This window comes from Herpailurus yagouaroundi, unplaced genomic scaffold (assembly GCF_014898765.1).
Source record: "Herpailurus yagouaroundi ecotype Mexico unplaced genomic scaffold, PumYag 183, whole genome shotgun sequence".
Classification (NCBI taxonomy): domain Eukaryota; kingdom Metazoa; phylum Chordata; class Mammalia; order Carnivora; family Felidae; genus Herpailurus; species Herpailurus yagouaroundi.
The window spans coordinates 3,417,441-3,445,121 of record NW_024412414.1 but is presented as its reverse complement, the minus strand read 5'-3'; the positions used below and the strand labels follow the sequence as shown (position 1 = coordinate 3,445,121).

General features: G+C 40.0%; 1 protein-coding gene across 5 annotated transcripts in view; it reads right to left on the bottom strand.

The window, feature by feature from the left end:
- VGLL4 (vestigial like family member 4) overlaps positions 1–27,681 on the bottom strand; it is a 168,878-nt gene that overhangs the window by 54,927 nt on the left and 86,270 nt on the right. Inside the window, exon 1 of one of the 5 annotated variants that reach the window (XM_040491958.1) lies at positions 26,059–26,682. The exons of 3 other annotated variants lie outside the window; for them this stretch is intronic. In XM_040491958.1, the coding sequence (XP_040347892.1) occupies positions 26,059–26,140 (82 nt within the window). In that variant the 5' untranslated portion in view covers positions 26,141–26,682. Of the gene's footprint in view, positions 1–26,058; positions 26,683–27,681 lie in introns of those variants that run through there. One more of the 5 variants, XM_040491961.1, reaches the window with a different exon arrangement.

The following is a 27,681-nucleotide window of genomic DNA, read 5'->3' as shown; positions in this document are numbered from 1 at the left end:
GAGCCCAACACGGCCTCAATCCCCAAAACCGTGAGATTACAACCCGAGATGAAATCAAGAGTTGGACGCTTAACTGACTAAGCCACCCAGGTGCCCCCAAAAGGTACAGATTTTTGACCAATATCACCATGTTTGCTACGGTCTCCAAAGATAAACAGGCAGTCTTGTTCTCTGCAATATATTCTAGTCCAGACCCTGAGGAGTAAGAGCAGGCTCCCAGGAACCGATACAAAATTCTTACACAAACTGGCATACGGACTGTTGATGGTCACATACAGGCCTGCCTATTCCAAACATGAAATCTCATTATCAGCTCCAAACTCCCTCAACAGAGCTAAAGCAGGAAGGTACTAGGATGTAACAAATACCCTAAGTCAAATATTCTGCTATCCCAAAGAGATGCATTAACTCACTGTATTATCATGAAACATGCTGGTTTCAGAAGTCACTGAGTGAATTTTCCAAGGATTAAAATAGGACACAAAGTTCAAATACTGAGAGAGTGGCACACAATACTGAGAGAGTGACAGCAACATTAAGAACTCAGGCATGGACATAATTCAAGTGCCTAATAACCATGAAGACTGTAATAAAATGAGCCACTCAAAGTAACATTCTGTAAACTTTATTAGTGAAAGAGTTAAATACAGGAGTAATTTTTTCCCAACTTTTTATTTCAAAAAAAAAAAAAAAAGTTAAGCTACTGAAAGTTGAATGGACAATGAATATCCCACTTCCTATACCTAGATTCACCTAGCATAAGCATCCTGTCAGTGTTTTATCTATACTCACTTTTTTTTGCTATAACTGCTATAGTCTTTTATAAAGTAACTTGTAGGAGGCAGTTGGGTGGCTCGGTCAGTTAAGCATCTGACTCTTGATTTCAGCTGAGGTCACAATCTCACCGTTTTTGAGTTCGAGCCCCACACCTGGCTCTGCACTGACAGTGTGGAGCCTGCTTAGGATTCTCTCTCTCCCCCTCTATCTCTGCCCCTCCCATGCTCTCTCTTTCTCACTCTCTCAAGATAATAAACTTAAAAATTAATAATAATAATAATAATAATAATAATAATAGAGGATCACAAAGCGCTTTTGATTATATGGGTTCTACCTATCAACAATTCCCATATTAGGAATTAAAATGAAGAAAATGTTCAAATATTAATTTGAAGATAAACTTAGCACATCAAAAAAAGAAGCAGCAGCTATGGGCATCTTGTAAAAGGAAGGCATTAATTTTAGCTGTACCAGTTAAGAATAAGGATTTGAAAAATAAGTAGGATTTGGACACTTGAAATGATGGGTATGGGCATTCCAGGAGGGGACAGCTGCAGGAGTAAATGGAGAGAGCAAGGATGACGTCATATGTGTGCACGTGTGCACAAGGTCAATCTAACTGTTACGAAGGGCTCATTCCTTCTAGTGGTAGAGTTAAAGCTAAATAGATAGATGGGTCAGATAACACAGAGCGTTTAGGTATGACAAGCAACTGATAGGGAGCCACACAAGTGTTGACGCGGCAAAGGCAAATCTTCAGGCGCTATGCCTAGGACTTCTGGGATGGACACACCTGAGCGTGGGGGTAGGGCAGTGACGCACGTGTAAGGTGTGGGGTCAACAACGTTCACATCTATGAGGGTAGTGAAGAGGCAAGTCCAAGAGATGCTTTAAGGAAAGATCTTTATAAACTGAGAAACCATGCAAACTGGAAAAGCTGAAAGCTATACTCTTTTTCTACCTTATCAAGAAAAAAGAGGAAAAATATTGAGTTAGCAGTGTGAGTCTATATTTTAGGTTCTCCAAAGTGATCTAACAAAGGCTAATGAGCTTTCTACATCCACATTTTTGTTATGACATTTTTAATATTCTAATGAAATTCTTTTTATTGCTGGAGAAAAAGTTCAGTATGCCAAAACTCATTTTCTTTAAATAAAATAATAGAGATATCTATTGTTTTAGTTGCAGGAAGTATGCTAAGATTTTCCAACTGTCTGTGAATAATCAAAACTCATTTCACAGGGGTGCCTGGGTGGTTCAGTCAGTTAAGCGTCCAATGTAAGTAATGCTACTTACGTTTCATCATGACTCAGGTCATGATCTCGTGGTTTGTGAGTTCGAGCCCTGTGTCAGACTCTGTGCTGAAGCTCGTAGCCTGGAGCCTGCTTCGGATTCTGTGTCTCCCTCTCTCTCTGTCCCTCCCCCACTTGTGCTCTGTCTCTCTCTCTCAAAAGTGAATAAATGTAAAAAAAAAAAAAAAATTAAAACAAAAATTCATTTCATAGGTGTTTCCCGGGTAACATCTGAGTTGTAAAGAACAAATATCAAGTATCTCAATAATACATACTTATAAAATAAAAATTCTTAACAGTGATTTAAAACAGACTCAAATGGGGCGCCTGGGTGGCTCAGTCAGTTAAGCGTCCGACTTCAGCTCAGGTCACGATCTCGCGGTCCGTGAGTTCGAGCCCCGCGTCAGGCTCTGGGCTAATGGCTCAGAGCCTGGAGCCTGCTTCCGATTCTGTATCTCCCTCTCTCTCTGCCCCTCCCCCGTTCATGCTCTCTCTCTGTCCCAAAAATAAATAAACGTTAAAAAAAAAAATTAAAAAATAAATAAAAAAAAAATAAAACAGACTCAAATGAAATCCACCCTATGTTGAAATAAACCAATCCTAAACAATTATAACATCCTTCATTAAATTAGTGTCAAGCTAATATGCAGTTATGTTATTTTTTTTTCATAGCATGCAGTATATTTTGGAGTCCTTTAATGGAAAAATTTTACTCAGTAATTATAGTTTACATAAGCTATGAGTAAAAAATGTTTGCATTCCCCAACCAAAAACTAAAACACTATTGTACTTGAAGTCTAAAAGTACACTAACTAGCCCGAGAGAGTATTAAACCATTTATTGCAGATTTACTGGAGAGGCAAACAGTTAATTTCATCTATCGATAACAGTGTTTAATACCAAAATGTATTTTTGTTTTACATTACAAACAGAGGTATGGTATAGCATACAGCATCACCAAAGACTATGCGAATCTGAGAGTAGCTTTGTGAAGGGACTATTGCAGATGCGTTTCCTAGGTTTTAACATTAATTGGAAATCTTAAGATCTTTATGCAAAAAAGTGTATTACATCAAGGAAAACTTTATTTTTTATATACATATTTTTTACTTTATTTTTTTTTAATTTTTTTTCCAACGTTTTTTTATTTATTTTTGGGACAGAGAGAGACAGAGCATGAACGGGGGAGGGGCAGAGAGAGAGGGAGACACAGAATCGGAAACAGGCTCCAGGCTCTGAGCCATCAGCCCAGAGCCTGACGCGGGGCTCGAACTCACGGACCACAAGATCGTGACCTGGCTGAAGTCGGACGCTTAACCGACTGCGCCACCCAGGCGCCCCTTTATTTTTTACTTTAGAGAGAGTACGTGAGCAGGGGAAAGAGGCAGAGAGAGAGAGAGAGAGAGAGAGAGAGAGAGAGAGAGAGAGAAGTCTTTTTAAACAATTATGGTTTTTGTCCTCCTGCTTAAATTTTTTTAAAGTTTATTTATATTTATTTTCAGAGAGCAGGGGAGTGGGGAAGGGGCAGAGAAACAGGGACAGAAAAGAGAACCCCAAGAAGGCTCCTTACTGTCAGCACAGATCCCAATATGGGGCTTGAACCCACAAACCAGGAGATCATGAACTGAGCCAAAATCAAGAATTGGACACTCAACCGACTGAGCCACCCAGGTGCCCAAGCACTTTTTGTATCCTTATCAAGTGCCAAGAAAAGATACTGTTAAATACAAACTAAAAACTTGTAACAGTTAATCTGAAAACAAATATTCCACTAGCATGCAGAATTTGATGTGTTTCTCAAACACAATGCATCCCCATGATGCAGAGTTTTACAGGCAAGTTTGAACATGAAGGGGGTTCCCCAAATTAAACAACTTCAAATATTAGGGGAGGGGATGCTACTTACATTTCATCTCTACTTCTCTCCATCCTGTCTACCCCCCTCCACCTTTCTTTTAAAGTTTACATTAGCCAGTGAGCAAATTTTATCAATGAAAGGCCAGGAAGGACTGAGTCCTCTGGTGTATTTACTTAAGATATGAAGGTCAAACAACCACTGGGCTCATAAAAGTTGTGGCTGGTTCAGGGCCTACACTTCAGGTCTCTCCTTACCTCCAAGTGACTCATTAGGAAGCAAAAGAAAGAGGAAAACTGAGCTGATCAAAGGCTGGGCTGTCATTAAGTGAAAATGAGGGAAGATGAAAGGCTTGCCCTCCACTTCAAAGGTACAGAGGAGCCTGGGTGAGCTGACAGCGGGAGCCCCTGGATCTGCGGTGCAGACATTCCTCAAGCTGCTGTGTCCCCGCTCCGTAAAAAAGAAACTCCAATGGTTTCCTCCTGAATGTACAGAGGGGTGGGTTTCCCCAAAATATCAAGGGGCAAACCTCACTGCAGAAATGAAAATGAGGAAAGTTGATGGGGCTCCAGGGCAGCTGCCAAAGGTGGCTTTCTGAAACAGCATGCAGTTACACCGAAGCCAAGTTTCTCCCTGGGCTTTCATGCGTGTAAGGAAACAAATCTTCATTCTGAGAGGTCTGGGACGAAGCAGCAGGTCCACTTCCCCAGCAATTTAATGCAGGGTACTCAGTGTGTTCATGCAGAAGGCCATCCAGACTTGCTGGAGTCTACAGGGGGGGGAATAGAGCTGGTCTAGAACCAGACAGGGCTAGGGAGCAGGGGCAGGAAAGTCAGGTGGATTTAGGATGTCACTACAGTTCCCTCATCCTATCCTGTCCCTTCCCCAGACCCCGACTTCCCACCCATTCACAGTATTTCCACACACAGAGACTCCGTCAGGCAGGAAAGATTTTACATTAGAAGGAGAACCCTAAGTCATCTAGTCTAATCTCCATCCGAAGATAGACTCCCTGGAATGACTATAAAATGGGGGAAATGTGCACTCACTACTTCACCTCCTTTAACACATGAGCAACCTTATCTATGTAGTTTTGACCATCCTGGAGACTTTTCACTGAATTTGCAAGGCCCTCCCACACTGTAATTTATGGTTAGTAACAGAAGTGCATGTACGTGCAGAGGAAGCACAGATAGCCACCTATTCTACCCAAAGTTAATAATCAGGATGATAGGGAACCCTGAGGAGCATTTACTTGGTGTTGCAAAGCTTATATACACGAATTCATTTCATCCTTCTAATTACCTATGAAGTAGGTATTCTTATTGAGTCTCATTTTACAGAGGAGGAAACAGAAGCAAAAAGGTGGCATATCAAGTTGCCCAAGGTCACATGCCATTCAGAGACGTTTAACGGAGCAGATGGTACTCCGGCTGGGTCTTGAAGGATGAGCAGGAGTTTGTCAGAGAAAAATATCCTGCAGACCAGACAAGCACTCAGTGAAGGATGGTGGGAAAAAGCATGGGCAACCCAGCCACTGGAATATACATGGCAAAGTGAAAGTGCATTAAAGAGACAGGCAGAGAAAGGCCCATTAACAGTGATGCTGGGGGACACCTTGGGCTTAGGCTATCTAAAGGCTTTAGTGGCTAGAAGCCCCCCTCAAATAAATACTCATTACAAGCAGTTAGCTTGCTATGCAGACAAGTTCAAGACAAGACCAGGAGCCCTGCTTCCTTCCACTTCCAATCAGACTGCTGTCACTGGAGTTCTCCTGCATGGAAATTCTGCAGTAGCCTTTTCTACTGGGCCATGCTCAAGCAAGTTTGGACTGTATTTTGCAGGCAATGGGGAGCAGCCAATGATGACCTTCAACCTGGAAAGTGACATACCCCCATATATACGTGGCCATCTGCACATCTGCCCTTGTTGACTGGATTCACCTAGAATTCCATCCCCATATTCTGCTCATCATCACCAAACACCCCCACCCACAACTTACTTTCTAAAGATTATCTTAGTTTACAACATGCATGATGCCAACTTGTTTCTTATATAATGACTAGTACTGATCAGAAAGAAAGCCTGACACTAGGCTCCTTGAGAAGAGCACTGGACACAAAGCCTGGTGCTCAAATATTCACTGGATGGCCCTCTAGGTGCCATTAATAAGGCTCATCACCTAACTGGTAATACTTTGCAAAATGTTTTCATGGAAGCGAATGGTATGCGCAGAACTTCAAGAATAAATTAAAGGAGTATCAATACAAACAATAGCCTTCCCTTCAAATATCCAAACTGTATCATAGTTTTATTAAGATATAATTCATATACTACACAATTCACCCCTTTAAAGTGTCCAATTCAATGTGTTTTAGTATATGCCTAAGGTCATGCCACAATCACCACAATCTTTTTTAAGATTTTATGTTTAAGTAATCTACACCCAACATGGAGGCTGAACTTATGACCCCGAGATCGAATCACATGCTCTGCCAACTGGGCCAGCCAGGCACTCCAACAATCACTACCATCTAATTTTAGAATAGTTCTTCCCCCCAAAAATTAGCAGTCAGTACCCACACTGTACCCCCTCTCTCCAGCCCCTGGCAATACTACCCTATTTTCTGTCTCTATATATTTATCTCTTCTAGACATTTCATATAAATAGAATAATATTGTAGTCTTTTGTGTCTGGCTTCCTTCACATACCATAATGTTTTCAAGGTACATCCATGTTGTAATATGCATGGGTACTGTGTTACGTTTTAATGACAAATAATACTCCATTGTATGGGCTATAACACTTATCCATTCATCAGCTGATGGATATTCACACTGATCCTACTGTTTGGCTATTATGAATAATGCTGCTATGGATGTCAGTGTGAGGCCGTGTTTTCCATTCTTTTGGGTGTATATCCAGGAATGGAATTGCTGGGTCAAATGGCAACCCCAAGTTTAACATTCTGAGGAACTACCAACCTGTTTCCCTAAGTGGCTGTGCCTAAAATTTACAATCCCACCAGCAATGTATGAGAGTTCCAATCTCTTTATACCCTCATCAGCCCTTCTTACAGTCTTTTTTTTTTTTTTAATTTTAGCCATCTTAGTGGGTGTGAAGTTGTATTTCACTGTAGTTTCAATTTGCACTTTCCTAGTGACTAATGATATTGAGGCTTCTTTTCATTTGCTCATTGACTATTAGTATATCTTCTTTGGAGAAACGTCTATTCAAATCCTTTGTTCAATTAAAAAAAAAATTATGTTTACTTATTTTTGAGAGCAAGAGAGACAGAGCATGAGTGGGGGAGAGACAGAGAGAGAGAGAGGGAGACACAGAATCCAAAGCAGGCTCCAGGCTCTGAGCTGTGAGCACAGAGCCCAACATGGGACCTGAACCCATGAACTTTGAGATCATGACCTGAGCCACAGTTGAACACTCAACTGACTGAGCCACCTAGGTGTCCCTGTCCAATTTTAAATTGGGTTACTGTCCATGTATTGTTGAGGTGTAAGAGTTCTTCATATGTTCTGGATACAAACCCCTTACCAGATATATGATTTGTATAAATGTTCTTCCATTCTGTGGATTGTGCTTTCATTCAAATCTATTATTACCATTACCTATGGCCTTCAGATTTAGGAACAAAAAAAAGACCCCTTACACAAAATCTGACTCTTATTCTTATCTCTTACAAGGCATGGGAATGTTATAACAAATGCTCTTCTAAGAGCCATTATCTTCCCATCCTGTTTCCTGATAGCCCAGCCTGTGTTGAACACCAAGGACCCAGCCATGGCTAAATGCCCACCACATACACCTAGGTGGCAAACTCCAGGAAAATAAACAACAGTGACATTCACCATAGACATTCTGCCCGTTTTAGAAATTCCATCCATCTTCCCAAAGCCGTGCTTTAATGGTTTTACAAAATAAAGAAATATAATGTCACGCTATTAATAGACTGCAGAACCTACATGTGTCTTGCCAGCCTATTTTCTTTAAAACCGTGTTGACAATGATTGTTAAAACTGCTCCCATGCTAGAATGCTCCTTAACTGTTTTAGCCTTGACATGAGGTCAATGGGAATTAGACTAATGAAGAAATAAAACCAAACTGAAACATTGTAATTTGGGGCCTCCTAGACTATATTAAACTTTTGGCAAATTAGATGGATGAGTGGTTGCAACCACTGACATTCATATTTCACTCTTAGTTCTCCAGGGTCCTCATTCTCTCTGTGCCATTAACCTTTAGGGTCTAGCTCTTTGTCAATCTCACTTCAACCATGCGTTCTAAGGATTACAGAATCAGTAATTCCACAGCACATTATGGCACAGACCCGGTCAGATCAGAGAGACAGATGTGAGCTCATGTAATTGAGAGGTTTCCATCTGTCGCATTGAAAACTAAGGCCTGAAAGACTCTCACATTTTCTATCGTTCAGGGCTGTTCAGACACCGGATGGCCCATGTACTTAAGCGCTGGGTAGTTCTGCAAACATCTTAAATGGCTAGTGTTTCTGCCTTTCTTGCCAAAGGTGGGTGGATATTCATGGAAGATGCTCACATTAGACCTAGTACGGATCCCAAGCATGGCTGAAAGCACAGAGGTGATAATTCCAGGTGGAGAAAGTGATATCACCTCCTACATATCCAAATCCTAGCTTCCACATCAGCCCACACATAATCAGGTCCCCTCACAGGGACAGCACATTACCTACTGGAATAATATCAAGGCACTGTAGACTTTCTGGAAGGAAAAAGAAGAAGGAATCCATGAAGTAAAAGCAGTAAAGGCTCTTGTATTAGCAAAGAGTTAAAAATAGGTGTCATACAAAAGAGACATTCTATTTTTATAGCAGGATTTTCTGTAAGTGGCTAATGAATATTTCTATGGCTACTTAAATGAAACTGACTCCATGTGACAAATACATTACTGGAAATTTGGGAATAAATTAACTTTTGGTTAAGTATGATCTTGATCTACTGAGCTCCTAGTTAGAGCAAAAGTAGTTCCCATTCATTTTTATCAATCTATCGAAATTTTCCTTATTGTTTCTCATTCAGCTACTCCTATTCTCCACTTGGTACAATGCTTTTCAAAGTGTGGTGTCTGGAGCACCTGCATCAGAACCACCTGAGACGCTTATTTAAGATGCATTTTCCTAAGCCCAACCCCAGTCCTCATGAAAAAGTTGTCCAGGGACCCTAAAAATCTATAATTTTGCTTGTATCTTCTCTTGGGCCCCATCCAGTCTCCAAACTGATCAATAGTGCAATCAATCAATACTATGATCAATCAAACATTTCCAACTGCCTAAGGGGTATTGGAGCAGTGATTGGTGGAAGGGAAAACTGATGGCTGAGTATCTTAATGCTCAAGCATTCAATCAAGAAATGACTGAAGAGCTGGGGTCCAGAAATAGAGTTTAGGCTCTCCCCATTACCACCAGCCAACAATAGCAGGTGAAATCGTTAAAGATAGCCTTTAGAAGAGCTCACCTCTGTTTTCAAACAAAGATGTATTTCTCTATTTTTTTTTTTTAATGTTCACTTCTTTAGAGGCTAGAATCTGCAATTAAGTGACCCTCACTGGTGCCTCAGTTTCTGTACACAGAAAATGGGTATGCCATCTGCTGCCTTATATTCTCTTTAATGTGTATACTGCCATATATTTCCTATATGTCTTTTGCATAACAAAAGAACTCAGGCCCCCAAAAGCTTTCAATTGTGCAATAAAAGCCTTGAGATATTCAATAAAAGCCTAATAGATTCTAGGTCCAATTCATCAATTTCTCAAAGCCCAGAAAAACAAAAGGAACAGAGAAGGGAGCAAAGAGAAATTTCTACTTTAACTCCAGGAACTTGTTATAATTTGCTCAGTGGGAAACTGCTCACATTTTCCCAACTAACTCCTCATGATTAAATTGAGGCCAGCTACAAAGCCACCATGATCACTCTCTGAGAGGTCAGAGCAGGTAAACTGAGGACGGCATGAAGACCCGTTCAGCGTTGACTGGTGTCAGTGGAGGGAGAGATCAAAATTCTCTGGTGGATCTGCCTTGTAAAACGTCATTCTGTAAATACTTGGAGAATATAAGAAATAAAGTAAAAATAATGAGAAATAAAATAATAAAATAATTTAGAAAAAAATCACATGCTAACTTCAAAAGTTTCTCTTTCTCTTTTCAAAACTTCAGAAGTACCAGAAGCTTTTTCCTTTTGGCCCAGATCGTTTTTCAGTGCTACTTCGGGACAGAAGGTATCGCTCAGGAGAGCCGTGTGCTGCCATTTGTGTTGGATCATTCATCTATGGCAGCACATTTCTTTTAAATCCTACAAGCATTTGACATTCTATCTTCTCTTACCCCATGACAACTGAGAGCAAAACTACACAACACTTAGTTTACAACCCATTCTGGTGTAGGTTGAATGACATTTGGTTCATTTGGTTCAAAGTACAGGCTTGAAAATGTCCAAGACCAACTATCTATCTATATCCATACAGATAGATATGGATACAGATGTAGGTATATATTTTCAAATTTATGTATAATATATGGATATAGATATCTATCGATAAATAATCCACGTGAAATTACAGATCTAAAATAAAAAGCCAACTTCACTGCCATACACACACACACACACACACACGAATACATAAAATTTTATGTATCTACACAAAATCACCACATCTAAAGTGTAAATTACCCGAGAGCCAGGAGTCTACCAACTTCACAAATAGCTACTGCCCTGTGCACCGTGTCAACAGGGGAGTGAAGCCAAATGCAATAAAGACAAAGCCAGAGATTGTCAGCTTACCTGTAAGCAGAAATTATCACTCAGGTACTAAAAATAAACCACACTATTGCTCTAGAGAACTTATACCACTGGGATGGGCCCATGACATCTTTGCCGGAGTGCGGGTACAAATCAGCAAACAAAATGGCTTATTTTTCTCTTGCTTTTTGATAGCTGAAGAAGAGTGAGGAAGGCATTGTAGTCTGTATAACTGCACAGCCCAACCTTTACGCAGGAGCTGTTGCTGCTTCTTGAAATATATTATCTCTTGGATAAATAAAATGTGGTATACCCATACATGGGGCTGTATTCAGCAATAAAAAGGAATTAAGTACCAATACATGCTCCAACATAAGTGAACCTTTCATCATGCTCAGTCACAAAGGACCATAATATTGTATGATTCCATTTATATGGAATGTTCAGAATAAGCAGATCTGTAGAGACAGAAGGTAGACTTGGGGTTACCAGGGTCTGGAAGGAGAAGGAGGTGGAGAGTGATCACTAACAAGTATAAGGTTTCTTTGGAAGGTGATGAAAATGCTCTTGACTTAGATCATGGTGATGGTTGCCCAACTGTGAATATATTAAAACCACAGAGTTGTAACACTTTACAGGGGTGAATTTTGTTTAAAAATAACTATCACCTTTAAAAACCTATAGCAGAAACAGAACCAACAATGAGGTGAGTAAATATGGTAGCTCTTTATCTTTCCAAGATTCTCAGGGAGCCCTGGGCATTGTAAGAGCTAGTTAAGCAACTGCTACAGCTGCAACGATACCTAAAATGAGGTAAATCAGGCACCTGGGGGGCTCGGTTGGCTTGACTCTTGATTTCAGCTCAGGTCATGATCTCACTGTTCTGTTAGTGAAATCAAGCCCTGCATTGGGCTCTGTACTGACAGCACAGAGCCTGCTTGGGATTCATATTCATTCTCTCTCTCTCTCTCTCTCTCTCTCTCTCTCTCTCTCTCTCTCTCTCAAAATAAAAACACTTTAAAAATAAAATGAGGCAAATCAAACATGGTAGGGAAATCCTGAACACAAAGAAAAAAACGTGCAAAAAAATAAAAACACCCTACATACATATGACACAAAATCAAAATAACAGGAGTCGCTGTATGGGTGGATGAGTACTGAGGTGTCCTCTCATTCTCCTCTTGTTACTTAGAAGATAAGCCCCTGGGAAAGGAAGGAATTTGAAGTTTTGTTTCCTCATGACACATCAGATCTAGCATATTTGGAGATTTCATAACCTTAACAAGGTAGTAACATATTTTAAGGTGCCATGCGTATTTCCCACCCTAGACACCATTTCCCTCTAGACACCACTGTGATAGCTATGAGCTGTGATCATCCCACCTCTTTAATGGGAAAGGAAGGCTCATTCTACAAAAACTCACAGATAAACTAAGTGGCATTCACATCTTTCATAAAGTGAAACACGTTGCTAGAAGGCCACCAATAGCCTCACGGCACGAAATACAATCAGGGAGCAAAGCTGAACAGAATAAAGACAAAGCCAGAAACTATCAGTCTATCCAGTTTAACGGTCAAATTATCTCTACCCCCTATAAAAGAAGGGCTCTACAGGGGTGCCTGGGTGGCTCCTTGGGTTGGTTAAGCATCCAACTCTTTGATCTTGGCTCAAGTCATGGTCTCACAGCTTGTGCGATCGAGCCCCACATCGGGCTCTGTGCCAACAACACAGAACCTGCTTAAGATTCTCTCTCTCTCTGCCCATCTCCCGCTCACAGGCGCACTCTCTCTCTCAAAATAAATAAATAAACTTTAAAAAGAAAAAAAAGGGGGGCTCTATGATCTCAGATCTTCACACATTTACTTAGTGCCTACCATGGTCACAAACAATGACAAGTGCTACTGGCAGAGAATATACAAAGGATGTCAGACTCCTTTCCCTCAAGTAACTTACACTTTAAATGTAGTGGTTTCCTATCTAGATGGCAGTGAAATTGAATTTAAAAGTTTTTGTTAAACATTCAAAGGTGTCTTGTTATTTTCAAAGTACTCACTCTAGAATGATGTATACCTACTTATTCCAAAGAAAACTCACTCATTAAAACTGTCACTCCACGTGCGGAACTGGCTTTGAAATTACAGAAAAAAAACTAGCTCATCATTTTATAGGCATACTTACACAGAACTGTGCCTGGCCAACAGTAAGTACTCTACAAGTGTCATATATATCCGAAGTGTCTTGTATATATCTGTGTGTGTGTGTGTGTGTATGTGTACACACACACACATATAACATATAATACATATGTGTATATACATTCATGTACACATACGTATACAGTCACTAACCACCATATAAAATATTCCAAAGAATATACCTCAGACCTTGAAGGCAAGTTCAAAAAAAAAAAAAAAAAAAAAAAAAAAACACAAACCCAACAATGTTCTGGGAATGAGATCACCACAATGTTAGGTTAAATGTGTAATTTTCCAAGGTAATTACTGTGAAGACAAGTTTGAACACCTTACTTATTTAGATGTGTAAGTAATTACATTTGTTTGCTTTTAATGTCACACTTTATTTACATTAAAGATAACAAAATACAAGGTGATATAACTGCCAAATGAATATTACAGGCTATAAACCCTACAGAAATTCAAAAGAGGAGGATATAAACATCGTCATACATGAAAGAAGACAAGGCATCTTGTTAGCCATGGAGGATTTGAAAGGTTGCACACAGTACAATCCCTGCCAACAAAAAGTTTCAGATAAAGTTTCACAGAGGGAGGCTCAGCTACACCCTGAAGGATATACAGAATTCACATAGCTGGAAAGGAGCAGGAAGAACATTCCAAACTGGGGGGGAATTAAAATTGTCTACAGAGGGAATGGTAGACAAACCAGAAAATAAATCAAACCGTGGAGCTAAGAGAGCTTATTCCCTGAGCTTTATTTTAACAGGCCAGTGGTTGGATGAATCATTACCAAGTAAGAAATAAAGCAACACTACACTAAAGGAAAAGTGTTCCCAAAAAAAGAGTCCTCTGTGCCACGTTGGTGTTTGTTCACATCCCTCAATCTAGCTGCTTGCTGGTTTCCATGGCTTGGATTTACCCATTTGGAAAAACAACCCCTCCTTTGACAATACCAAAATCACTACCTCTGTCTGAAATTAGACAAAAAATATACACATATTCCAGCCTCTGAGATGATCAACCCATCAAAAGTTAAGAATATGTCTTTTCGCACATAATACCAAACAGCAATGGAAAACAAGTCATAAATTTTAAGTTAACAATGAAAAACACCTTAATATTGTCCATAAACCTCCAGCAAAGCTAAAATGTGGAAGACGGGCTAACCCAAGTACTGGTGAGGATGTACAGTTCCTGGAACCCTTCTACAACACTAGTAGGAGAGTAAGACAGTATGATCACTTGGAAAACGGATGAGAGTTTCTAATACAAAGTTAAACATACCCAAATGACCCAGAGATTCCACACATAAGTATTTATCCAAAAGAAAGGAGTGTGTATGTCCACAAAAAGGCCTGCACAAAAACGTCAAGGTTGTACCACAAAGTGAATGAATTTCATACCAGAGTTGTACACCTAATAATGGTTAAGATGACAAATTTTAGTGTATGTTTATTTTACCACAAAAAAAAAAAAATGTTTACAGCAATTTCAAACTAGAAGCAATGCAAAGGTCTACCAACCTTAGAACAGATAAGCAAATTGTGACATAATCACATAATGGATGATAGCACAGCAATACAAAAGAATAAAGTACTGATCCCTACAACAACATGGGTGAATCTCAAAAATACTGTGTTGAGCACAAAAAGTTGGAATCAAATGATTCTATTTATAAGAAGCTCAAAAGTAGACAAAACTAATGCAGGACTAGGGAAGGTCAAAATAGTGGTTCTCTTTGTTGGGGTAGGTGTATGGCCTGTCCAAGGAAACATGAAGGAACACTCTGGGGTAATGGAAATGTTCTATATCTTGATCTGGGTTCTTCCAAAAGGTAGTAATTATAGGGGAAAAAAATTCATTGTAAGCCATGCCCTTAAGATTTCACCATAATCAATTATGCGTCAATAAAAACAAAAACAAAAATTGAACAGGTGGAACATCCCAGTAGTCTATTACACATGTGAAGTCCAAGGTTTACATTTTATCCAGCCCTTCCCAAATACCCTTATCACAAAATAAAGAGCACACAATAACAATTCCCCCTGGGGTGTTGGAAGATCTATTCTGTTCAGGGCAAGAACTTTAAAGGTCTGATCGGAAAAGTTTAAGAAGAACATACAATTGATGCCTTGAGCCGTTTAGAAATTCACTGAATTTTTTAAATTCTAAATATATTTTATTCCTCTTAGGACCCAAAAAAATTTGACTTTTTTTTTTTTTTTTTTTTAAGAAAAAGTTGAGGGGCACCTGGGTGGCTCAGTCAGTTAAGCGTCCTGACTTCAGCTCAGGTCATGATTTCAGGGTGAGTTCAAACCCCGCCCCGCCAGGCTCTGTGTGGACGGCTCAGAGCCTGGACCCTGCTTCAGATTCTGTGTCTCCCTCTCTCTCTCTGCCCTAACCACCTGCTCCCGTTCCGTGTCTCTCTCTCTTTCTCTCAAAAATAAATAAATATTAAAAAATTTTTAACGAAAAATTTGGCAATAGTACAATAAATGTTAGTTCTCAACGTAAAATGGAGTGATGCAGTCTGACTCTCCGACCATAGTTTAAAAGCCAAGTAAAAGATCCAACTTCTAAAATTCCAAAGGAAATTTTCTAAAAGTTTCCTCAATATACATTTAATTAATTAATTAATTAATGTAATCTCTACACCTCATGTGGGGCTCAAACTCAGAACCCCAAGATTAAGAGTCGCACACCCTTCCAACTGATCTAGCCAGGCACCCCTCCTCAAAATACTTTTAAATCCTTCACAGCATCATGAGGGAAATAAATCATCCACTCAAATCTATCTTTCAATCTATCTATCTATCTATCTATCAAATCTAAGTTTAACAATAAGAGCAGTCACTTTTTTAAGTATGGCTGTAACTATTCCAAACAGTAAATCAGCTAATAGACGTCAACCTATAATAATGACCTATTCATAATCTGTAATTATCTTGTTTATGTACCTGTTCACAGTGTCTCCCCTGCCAGAATGGAGCTCCAAAAATCCAGGGATATCACTACCTGTTTTCTTAAAAGCTATACCCCCCACACATAAAACAGTGCCTAGCACACAATAGGCATTAAGTATTTTCCCATAAATGATCAGTTATCTACTAGACTATCCACAGTGCAGAAACTAGGAAACAAGAATAGGAGCAGTTATTTACAACCAACCAGCCCATTTGCAATGTTTCTATACAGAAACTGAGCCTCAAAGAGTTTTCTTTCTTCCCCTCTCCTTTTCAACCCTCCTTTCCCAGCTGCCATTCCTTCCTCTAAGAAGGACATTCTAAGAGTTAACCAACTCTCTTGTGTTACCAAATAATGGAGTATCCTTGGGTTAATCACACAATTTCAATGTTTCTCTCTTTAACAAAAAGACACTGGAGGAGATTCATACCTAAGTAGACACCATGGCGCTTGGTGCTAAGAACAGAGGTGAAAGACCAAGTTCTAGCTGTCCCGAGATTATAGTGAGGCAGACAGAGGAGTATTTAACAAAGAGAGATAAATTCTCTGACAAAAGCATGCATGGCATGCCATGAAAACACAAACACAACACAAAACCCAGCTAAAAAGGCAAAGGTGAGGAGGGTCACTTTCTAGAAGACTCCGCACTTGAGAGACTAATAAAATCCAAGACAAAGAGCAGGGGGGATTTCAGAGAGAGGCAATGGTTCATCCAAAGGAAATACAGCTAACCCTTGAACAACGTGGGTTGGAAGTGCTCTGGTCCCCTTACGTGTTTTGGTTTTCTTTTCCAGTAAATACAGTACAGTTCTGTACATGTACTTCCTCTTCCTTATGATTTTTTATTAACATTTCCTTTTCTCTAGCTTACTTGATTATAAAAATATAGTATATAACGCACACAACATACAAAATATACATTAATTACTGCTTATGTTATAGTATCAGTAAGGCTTCCAGTCAACAGTAGGCTATTAGTAGTCAAGTTTTGGAGAAGTCAAAAGTTACATGCATGTTTTCAAGTGCATGGGAGGTGGCAGGGGGAGGGTGGATAGGCACCCCTAATCCTCATGTTGCTTGACGGTCAACTGTAGTTTGATGTATCTGGACTATAGGGTGTGGGTGAAGGAATACTTGAAGATTAAGGCTGGAACAGTACATAAGGGATGGCATTCTGGTAATATAATGAATAAAAGCCTAGACGGGAACAGTACTGCAGGCAAGGGTTAGTTGTAGGGTTATTTTAGGAATAAAAAGAAAACTGATGGAGCCCTAACTAGAAGAAGAGCTCCTAGAACCTCTTTCACTTCTGATTGTCTTCTTTGTTCCTCGGTGACCATTCTTGCCCAGAGCTTCACTTATTCTCTACCCCAAACTCCTATCACTCTAGACCTATATACCCAACCTTAAAATATTTAGCTCTTCTTTGAAATTTCAAAGGTCTTTCAAACTCAACATATCCAAAAGAAACTCATGAACTCATCCCAGAACCCAGTCCTCTCCCTTGGTTTCCCATCTCTGCAAATGGCAGCACACTCCACTCATGTGGCCAAGCTGGAAACCTAGGAGGCACCCTCAACATCTTCCCCTGCTCTAATCTCTCACCATGTCCTTCCTGTCAGTCTCCTTTCTAAACAGTCTTAGTTTGTCTACTACTCTCCTTTTCCACGACCACCACCACAGTTTGGGTTTCTACCATCTCTTGCCTAAACCACTGCAACAGGTTTACATTCTCTATTTCTTTATTCCCTCCTTCTTCCCTTCCAATCTATTCTCAAGTTGTAACCACAGTTTGCTCGTTTTGAATGTTTATCAGCCTGCCTCACTCTTTGATACCCTCCTACCAACCCCAGAAGCTCTAGAAAGCCCCTGCTGATGTTACTCACTATATGCTTGCCAGCACCTCACTCCCGATGGAGTGAACACTCAAAAGAGTGTTTGAGCCAAGGGATATAAGAATTTTAAGATTTTGGAAGGAATCAACACCAAATGGTACTAAAAGGTTCAACAGGTAAGGGCTAAAAAGTGCCCACTCAAGCTACCATGAAGGATATCATTTAGTGACCTTGTCCAGAACAACTTTGGTGGAGTTGTGGGAACAGAAATCAGACAACAGTGGATTGAGGAGAGACTGGGCAGAAGGGAACCAGAAATAGGTTGACCACATTCTTCCAAAAACCTGGATGGCAAAGAAAAGAGTCTAATAGCTGCGGTGGGGCGCCCGCGAAAAGATTTAGGGATGAGTTTGGTTTTGCTTTGAAGTTGGGAGAGACCTGTGTGCATAAACACATGATGAAGAGAAAGAACCAGGAGAGGAAGAAGGGAGAAATCAGAAAAGAAACAGATCATAAAGTCCCTGAGGCCAGAAGAGCTGGGACCAGTGAGCCACCAATCAAAGAATTAAAATTAGCCTTTTGCTGATCCTAAGGGAAAGGGAAGAAACATGGAGTTAGATTCAGAAGAGTCTGCAGGTGGAAAAGGACGATGTGGTGGTTCTTCTAGTTTCTTCTTAAAGAATATATAAGGGTTCTTCCAGCTCTGTAAGAGGCCTTTTCCCACTCTGTGTCGTACAAAATACAGAACGAAGTACATACAGCATGTATATAATATTTATCGGACACCAAGAGCGATGTTTGATGTCTGCTACTGGTTCTAGAATTCTAGTCCGCCTCTTCCCCTACCAACGTCAGCCATCCTTTACTGGTGTAAAGCCTATCAGAGAAAAAGGGCTCCCATCCTGGTCTCCAGAAACTGGTGGTAACTGTTCCCAAATCTGAATTCAGTAGAGCAGTGCTAGAAAACTTTTTATAGGTTTTATCCTGAGAATGACTACTATTTTCCATTTCTTGGGCCCTCTGCTCAGAACTTCCTTTAAAGAAAGCTACTCAAAGCCCTCTCACGGGTGATTTTATGCATTGGCAAAAAGGTCATAGCTTTTCATCAGGAAAATAAAACAAGAGTTCTCTTTGGGGTCAGCCAATAGTTTATCAGCTGCTCATCAGAAAAAAAAAAAAAAAAAAGCAACAACAATCGTTTAAAAGGACACACATAGTAAGAATGGGAGAAAATGGGTACCGGAAAGAGCTGCTGACATTAAATTAAAATTTTAAATTAATCCCTTGTCACTTTAATAGTGCTGCCACATAATGGAAGATGTGTGTTTGTTTTCAAAGGGGGAAAAGTGTCCAGAAATTTGCACTCATCAGTCCCTTAACTGTTATCAGGGAAGAAGCACCGGCTTACTCTGTCCAGCTGGACTTGGGGTAGTGTAAACAACTTTGCTAAATTGCTTGGCAGAACGTATCTGCAACAAATCATTAAATTCTAGAATTCACTCTATTAAAATCAAATCATTAGCCAAGAACAATTAACAGGCAACTATTTTCATGCAAAACATATAAAATAAAAATCAAGAGCAATACATATGGATGATTCTTTTTCATTCATAATTTTAGATGGTGCATAATGCAGACTATTGTTTCAGATCTTTGTTGCCCTCGGACAGCCATCTCTCTACAATGTAGAGTATTGTTTGAATACTGGAACAACCCAAGCTTTTTCTGTGTATCTAAAAGTCCCTGGATTAACATCCAAAAAAATCTGGCACTGCAACAAAGTTGACTTGTAACAAGTCTCAGCCTTTAAGCAAATTGCTTATTAATGCAGAACGAAAGTCGTTGTTCAGATCCTAATTAAGGTATGTTTCTCAAGTGTCCCCCAACTCTGCATTCACCAAAACTGGGCAGAATTTCTCAAACGCACCATTTCCCATTACAGCCTGGATAACAGAAGGCTTTGACAGGTGATGAAGACTGTGAACAAAACACTGGCTGAAAACAAAGTTTGGACCAAAGCGTCCACCAGCTCTGTTTAAAAGTGCCCAGCAGGTGAGCAAGAAGGATGCTGGGGCGTCCACACATGTTCCACAGCCAAGATTCTCCACACCTGAAGATAAGCTGGCTTCATATGGAAAAGACAAAGACATCTCCACTGTAAAAAGTCTCATAAGTAAGACACAAAAGAAGACATAGAAAATAATTCTGATTATACAGGGCAAAAAAAAAAAAAAAGAAAAAAAAACCAAAACAGACAAAACTTTGTGATGACCTCTTGGGGCTGAGAGGAATATGACAGGGAGAGAATACTTGAGGGAGGTGAGTGATTATTTCCTGACATGGTAGTGATTATAAGGTTGTTCCTTTTTAAACTACACATGTTTTATGCATGTTTATGTACATACAACACATTTCATAATAAAAAATGTTGAGAGAGAGAGAGGGAGAGAGAGATAACCCAAGACTTAATACCTACCAGCAGAGCACAGGCAACAGGCATTCCATATACATTTAAGAGAATGGATACTGGGTGGGAAAAGGACAGAACTGTTTTCTGCAAATCACTTACTAAATATACCTCAGTTTGTTATGTTTAGAGACTTCTTTGCAAACAAACAAGTAAAATACTAAAGAGTTCAGAAAGATCATTTAAATGGCCACAAATTGGGGCGCCTGGGGGGCGCAGTCGGTTGAGCGTCCGACTTCAGCCAGGTCACGATCTCGCGGTCCGTGAGTTCGAGCCCCGTGTCAGGCTCTGGGCTGATGGCTCAGAGCCTGGAGCCTGCTTCAGATTCTGTGTCTCCCTCTCTCTCTGCCCCTCCCCCGTTCATGCTCTGTCTCTCTCTGTCCCAAAAATAAATAAACGTTAAAAAAAATTTAAAAAAAAATAAAAATAAAAAAATAAATGGCCACAAATTAAAGATAACTTTAAGAATAGATTTTCTATTTTACTTAAGGGAAATAAACAGTCTTTCAACTAGTAGTAATTCACATCGTTAGGATTTAAACATAATCTGTATATAATACCCTGAAACTAAAACAATCTATGGTATTTTTTTTAAAAGGGGGGGGTGGTGGGAAGTGCAGCAAAGGCGGCAAGATAACAAAGCAAACTGAAGGAAATAATTCCTTAGAATTTAGCAGAACACATAACATTCAGGAAGGCAAAGAGAGAACAAATGGAGAACGTAAAATCGTTTTCAGACTCTACTTTTAAAATTAAGTGTCCGTGGCTGAAGTTTTTGGGGGGAGGGGGGCATAGGGGGTGGCCGATATATGAGTTGATTAAAAAATGTAACAGGGAGAGGGACTATTTTGTAGAACAAACTGATATGGCTGAGCAAGACTAGAAAATACTTCCAATGAGCTCAGTATGCACTACAGAGATCCCACTAAACATAAACAGTCATTGAATAAATGCTCAGATAAGGAGATAAAACAAATCTAGCCAGAAACAATCCCTGGTAAGACTGGTTTTATAGATTTGTATACATGGGTAAGTGCTAAGTCTGGATCCAATTTCTTCAGACAAAATCAAGTTTTCTGCAACAGCCTCACAATTGAGCAGAACAAGGCTGTACTGAGAGGTCTGGAATCTTCTCACATGCTGAGGGGGATTTTTTTTGTATCTTATGGCATGTTTAAAAAAAATCTTTACAGCAACAAATCCAAACACGCTAGGAATAGAGGGCCATGCAGACAATAGGGAAGGGAAGGAGGAAGGAAGGAAGAGAAATCTACCTTCCAAAACAAAGCCATGTGTAGGCTCCAAGAGATAAACAGCCAAGTAAAATAATCCTTCCAGAGAAGAGTAGAGAAACGAGGGCGGAGAGCTAGAAGGAAGGAGGCTATAATCACACCTTCCCTTCACAAACTGTAATTTGAAGAAATACAAACTGGCCAGATCTCTCGCAGGAGATCTCTTGGGCTCACCTGGGCATGTTGTACTAACCAAGCTCCTTTCAGCCTTCCTCTCCTCTGCCTTCTCCTTCGGGTCTCGTCTCCTCCCCTCCCCTTCCCCCTCTCCGTGTCCCTCTTCCTCTCCCACTCTCTCCCTCTCTCTCCTCACTCCTGACCCTCTCCTGCAAATAAAATGGTAAAGTCAAACCAATTTCCACAGCAAAATAGTTGCAGATGTTCTACTTCGGAATACACCTCTGGATCAAGAGCTGGTCACTTGATACGCAGGCCTGGGGAACAGAGGGGGGTTCAAATGGCTCCTCTCTGTGGCCTTTTCACCTCGACAGTACCCAATGCTCTAAGTTTTCCTGATGCCTCTGAACTCATTAGACAAAGGACACTAAACTGCTGCTGGTTAGACAGGCAGAAAACAAAAGAAATCCCTCACCTAACCTCGTATCCCTGGCAGAGTCTCAGGCCACAACTCTTGTGTGCATTTTCCTTTCGATTCCAGACAATTAATTTAAGTGCAGCCTGTGATGAAATAAGTGATAATTATGTTCTAAAACAATGAACAACTCAAAATCTGAGGAACTCAGAATCTTAAGCTTTCCGATGATTGCAATATACAATTTATTCTTACTTTCTCCCAATATAAATCGCACTATTAAATTAAAAGGGGAGAATTCTTCTACCAAATTACGCACTAATGGCTCTTAACCCATAATTAAAGTATCACTAACAGCAGCTTAAAGCCACGGCCAACCATGAGCACATTTATTAGGACCTATGTTTTCAGCACCACGTAATTATGTAAATATAACCGTCAGCCATCTTGAGAAAAATCAATGGTCTAACCAGTTCCCTGCTCCCTTGGGAAAACACTCTTGGTAAAGTGGCATTACACAGGGCCTCCTGCTCTGCACAGTCAGAAAAAAAGTAAGCAAACCTAAGCACCAGAGCAGAAGAAGCACAAATTCCAACAAGGCTGGTCACCCAGAGTCCTCATGACTCTTTCCTGAACATCACAACAGCCTGGAAACCCAGACCAGCAACTGGCTTCAGAGCAATGAGGACTCCAGGACAGGTTCGCTGTGTGTTGTAATCCAAGATGCCACCCCTGTGGCTGGGAGCTGGGAGCACCCCCAGGACCAAGCACAGTCCCTATCATAGAGGGGCTATTAATTAAGAAGACAAGACGTAAAATAATCTTGGAGGCAGGAATGCTGTAGAAAAATCAGAGACTAATCAAAACCACTGAATCCCCACCACAGCTCATTTCTGCCACAAACTTTATGAATACACTTGAATGGACAACTTACCTCTCTGGGCTTCCGTTTCCTTGGCCAAAAAAAAAAAAAAAAAAAAAAAAGTCAAATGTCTAAGATCTATCTAAGAGGCCCTGTACAGCTCTGCAATTATGAGATAATTAGAGAATACAAGATTTTTATAATGAAGTGCTAAACTGTACAGTAGGGACTACACCACCAGTGGAGAGATTTCATGGATTTTTTGAGTCAGCCACTTACTGAGAGCCAAATCGGGCACCGTGCCAGGACTCCAGGATGCAGTAGTGCCCAAGAAAGACTGTCCTGCCTTCATGAAGCTTTCCAGTCTGCTAGTGGATTATTCTCAGGAGTTCACAGGGGAAAAACGAAGACTGAGGTTGGCCTATGACCTCTTCACGGAGATAGAGGCAAAATTGGGGTTCACGTGGGTATAATTTGAACATTCAATAGGGTCATAAGTTAACTATTGAGGGTTGTGGAAACAAACCATAAAGGTTTTGAAGAGACACATTAACACAAGCAGAGTTCTGCTAATTTGCCCATTACCAATGAAGGTAATTGGTTTCCAGAAATTAGATTCTTTCTGTCCTTTGCCAATCTTCTTCTCCTACCAGTGGGCCCCACCCCAAACCTTCTTCCTTTATTTTCTTTTTCAATTGTGCTTACAGACTACTAAGGTGAAAGCAGCAGTCACCGAACAGAGAGCAGTCACCGAGCAGAGTCCACATCTGAGCCACTGGAGTCGCTTTGCATGTGGGATTTTGGAAAGGCCTTGTATGCTACAAGATAATTGGCTAAAAAAGATCTAGTTGTGGGAACACTGCCACAGAGGCTGAAGAAAGACAGTGCAGACACATGGTTTATTTAGCAGAGCAGAGCCAAGTACAATACACAGGAATATGGTATAACTGACCTAGAGAATAAGAACGACCATCAACATCTTGATTCTTAAAACCAAAACTTCAGAAAATTAAATTGTCCCTTATTCTTAAGAGATGGAAAACTTGCCCGTGTCCTAAGTGAAATCAAATGCTGCCTACAACTGTACGTTCCATTTTCCAAATAACTTCCCTGGAATGCTGGTGAGCTGCTAGGTTTAATACGAACATTTCCAAAGTACTGGATTTACAATAATAGTAAAGGTTCCTACTTTTCTTACCAAAAAAAACAAAAAACAAAATCCCATCTGAGATTTATGTTCATCTTCAAAAACACCCTTTGAGTTCAGAGCAGATGTGTGCAGTGTTTATACTAAGAAAACCACCAGGGCATAAACTACCCACTATAAACACCACTCAAATTTTGCTGTGCTTTTCTTCATTTCCTGTGTATTTATTTTGGTGTAAAATAATGTTAACTTTCGTAGTAAGGAAAATAGAAATAGCAGCAGATGTTTAAACCAAACAAAACAGACTATAGCAAACCATCCTACATATCTACTCAACTTTCAAAATCAAAGTTTCTTCCTCCCAAATAGACAGGGGGCTGCAAGCAGACTACTTTCGAGTATCATTGCACACTATGGGACAACAAATCAACCTGGACAAGTTTTCCATAAGCTTTTCCTCACTACCCCCAACTGGAGATATAAAAAATTAATGTGGTATCAATTTCCTCGCAATCCCTATACTCCTCTCTTAGGCTGATCATTACGTTCTGTTTTGAAAATATCATATTACTCAACGGCAAAGACAAGCCAACAGATATTGCCTTAAAAGTTTTGATTTCCTGTTCACTGAGAAAAAGAAAAGTTTAAAAAACTACAGTATGTTAATTTCACAAGCGACATTTTAAAGGAGTGTCTGCCTTTTAAATGAGTGACTTCAGAAGCAACAGGCTACTCAAAGAAGCAGATTCAAAGAAAGCAATTCACCAAAAAACTCTTTAATGGAACAAGCAGGAGTTTAAAAATACATACCTTAAAAAAAAATTCTTAAGTATGAGATCTTTATCCACAGAGTTAAGTAAAAAACAGTATGAATGAGATTTTATTTTCCTTGAAGGGGAAAGGGTTAGTTTTCAATTGATTAGACAACAGGCCTGCAATTTTCACATGAAAAATTCAAGTTTCTCCAATGTTTTCTTTTTCAAAAGAAACATTCAGTTCACTACTAAGAGAAAACATGGAAACTACCCGTCCTGAATCAGAAAGGAGATGTCTCCTCCTCGATTTGTATGTGGTTACAACAAAAAACACTCCTCCTGCCAAGCCGAATTCCCCCGGAGATGCCTCTCCGGCCACTCAAACCCTGGCCATTACCACTTTTTCAAATCGCACGTAGATAATGTTCCAACAGATTAAGAAATCACTTTTTCTCTTCTTCCTACTAACAGAGACAGCTTGAAACACTACAAGCCAGTGGGGAAACACCTCATGGATTAGCAGGAGGCAATAAACAATAAGAATTTAGCGTAGGTTCTTTCTTTCTTTCTTTCAATTTAGCTTTCTGGTTTGTGCATTGTGCAATCACTTCCACAAGGGACTGGAGTGTGGAGGGAACATCCTTCAATGTCAGAACTCTCTCAGCGCTGTACAGGAAATGGGAAGTCAGACAAAGAGCCAGTCTGTGCTTTGTGACATGGGTGCCCTTCCAGTCCCCTAAACTGAACAGAAAAATTCTTCATTGTTTGGGACAATCACTCCTGAAAACAAAAACTCACTGTAACTTTCCGTTCCCCTCTCCATGAAAATCCAAAGCACTGACTGCAATACAGTATAAATACTGTCCACAGTGTAGGTTTAAAATAAGTATCAAAGCAGGGAAAGAAAGAAAGAAAGAAAGAAAAAAAAAAAACCCAACACGTTTAACTTTTACTGGGTCCTGGAAGTTCTTCCTCTAAAGAAAACAGCAACAGAAATAAAAAATAATCATATAATCAAGAGTTAAAAATTTGAAGAGTTAATATGTTGCAAGCAAAAAGCAAACTTTTAACAGTTTATATTTCACCGCCTTCCCTCCCCCACCATAACCCTGAAGGCTAAGATAGGGAACAACAAACTTTGTATTGAAAATAGTACATAACAGACCCTCGCCTTTCAAAGCCCCCTGAAATCCCAAGAAAGAGAACAAAATACACAGAAGGCATTCAGAACCCTAAAGGAGGAGTGGCCTTGACAAAAGCAATGGAAGAGCAATTTCTAGAACAGAACCTCTACCTTCATAGCACAGGATGCCGATATTGTTGTTCATCTTGTCCAAGTACTGGTAGTTCAACAGATCCATCTTCATAAATAGCATTTATTGGGCTAGCACAGAAAACCAGCTCTCTGCTTTCGCCCCAAAAGAGTACGTTTCAAAAATCAGTTACTGCTGAGTAGCTCCTGGCTTTCTCTTAAACTTCACAAAGACGGGAGGCCCAGCCTCAGATGATCAAAACAAAGTATGTAAAAGTTAAAAAAAAAAAAAAAAGAAGAAGAAAGAAAAGAAAAAGAAAAAAAGAAAAACGAAAAAAGAGGGGGGAAAAAACACACGCACAAAAAAAATCAAACTCGCACAAAACCCTTCAAGGGTTTATTTGTAGATGGTCTATGTTTTGTATCCTCAATCAAGCACTTAGAAACCGTTTCTGAAGTCTTTACGAGTCTTTCTTCGAAATAAAAAAGGAGTGGAAACGAAAAACACGAAGCACATTTCCTAGGACAAAGCCACGCTCGCTTTCCTCACAGCCCCGCTGCAAGTTAACTGCGCTGACATGCTGGCTATGCTTGGTATGACTCGTATGTAAACGAGCTTCCTCTCCCCAGCGGGAGGGAGCACGGAGCATGCTCACTGAATCCCTGGAGCTCTTCAAATGTCAGGGATATTTTCTGCACAAGATCAGTCTCTAAATGTATTAAGTGTTTGAAAGAAAGAGAAAGAGGAGGTGGAGAGCCTGCACAGAGGGGCCGTGCAGAGCTGCTCTTGACGGGAAGCAGGCTTGCCACTGCACAACCGGAGGAGGAGAAAGAAAACCCAGGAAGTTTCTTTTTCAGGAGCTGAGTAAAAAGTAAAAAATCCATCATGGAAGCAAACGTCCGTGGAACTTAACTTTGCTGTACCTTCCTGTTGGGGTTCAGAAACCCACAGTGGTTTTGCTGTGGGATATATTCCACCCATATTTGTAAGGCTCCTTTTTTCTTTCTTTCTTTTCAAAATTGTTTTATAATATCCATTTATACTTTAACAGTGTTTCAAATTTTGATGTTAATGTTAACATGTAACTTCTCTCATAATCCTCATAACAACTCACATGAACAGGGCAGGGATGGTATCACCTTTTTACAGCAGAAGAAACTGAGGCTCAGAGGGATTAAATGACTGGCCCATGACCCCAAAACAGTTGGTAGAACTACTTTTAGGATTTTTTTTCCCCTAATAACTTCTCAAAAACAAACAAACAAACAAACAAACAAACAAAAAAAACAAGGAGGGAAAGAGAGAGAAAGAAGAAACAGAGAGAGAGAGGGGCGATTAAGCAAGTAAAACTGATATACCCAAAACCAAATGCCTACTTGAAATGATGGGGTGTGGGGCAGAATAAAATTATTTTCATTTTGCACATATGAAAGCTGTTCCATCTGTGTATTCGTGGCTAGTAGCATGCTGCTATGCTGTTCCTTACTGGAAGGACCAGAGCCTTAAACTTTGCATATCTCCAATATCTAGCACAAGCAGGTACCCAAAAGCTGTTTACTGAATGAGTAAATCACTGAACGTTCAGAGCCTTTGGCACATGAAGAGCACACCAGCAAATAGGGGGAAAAATAGTTTTATCTTTGCAGACTGTAGCTAGCTCTTGG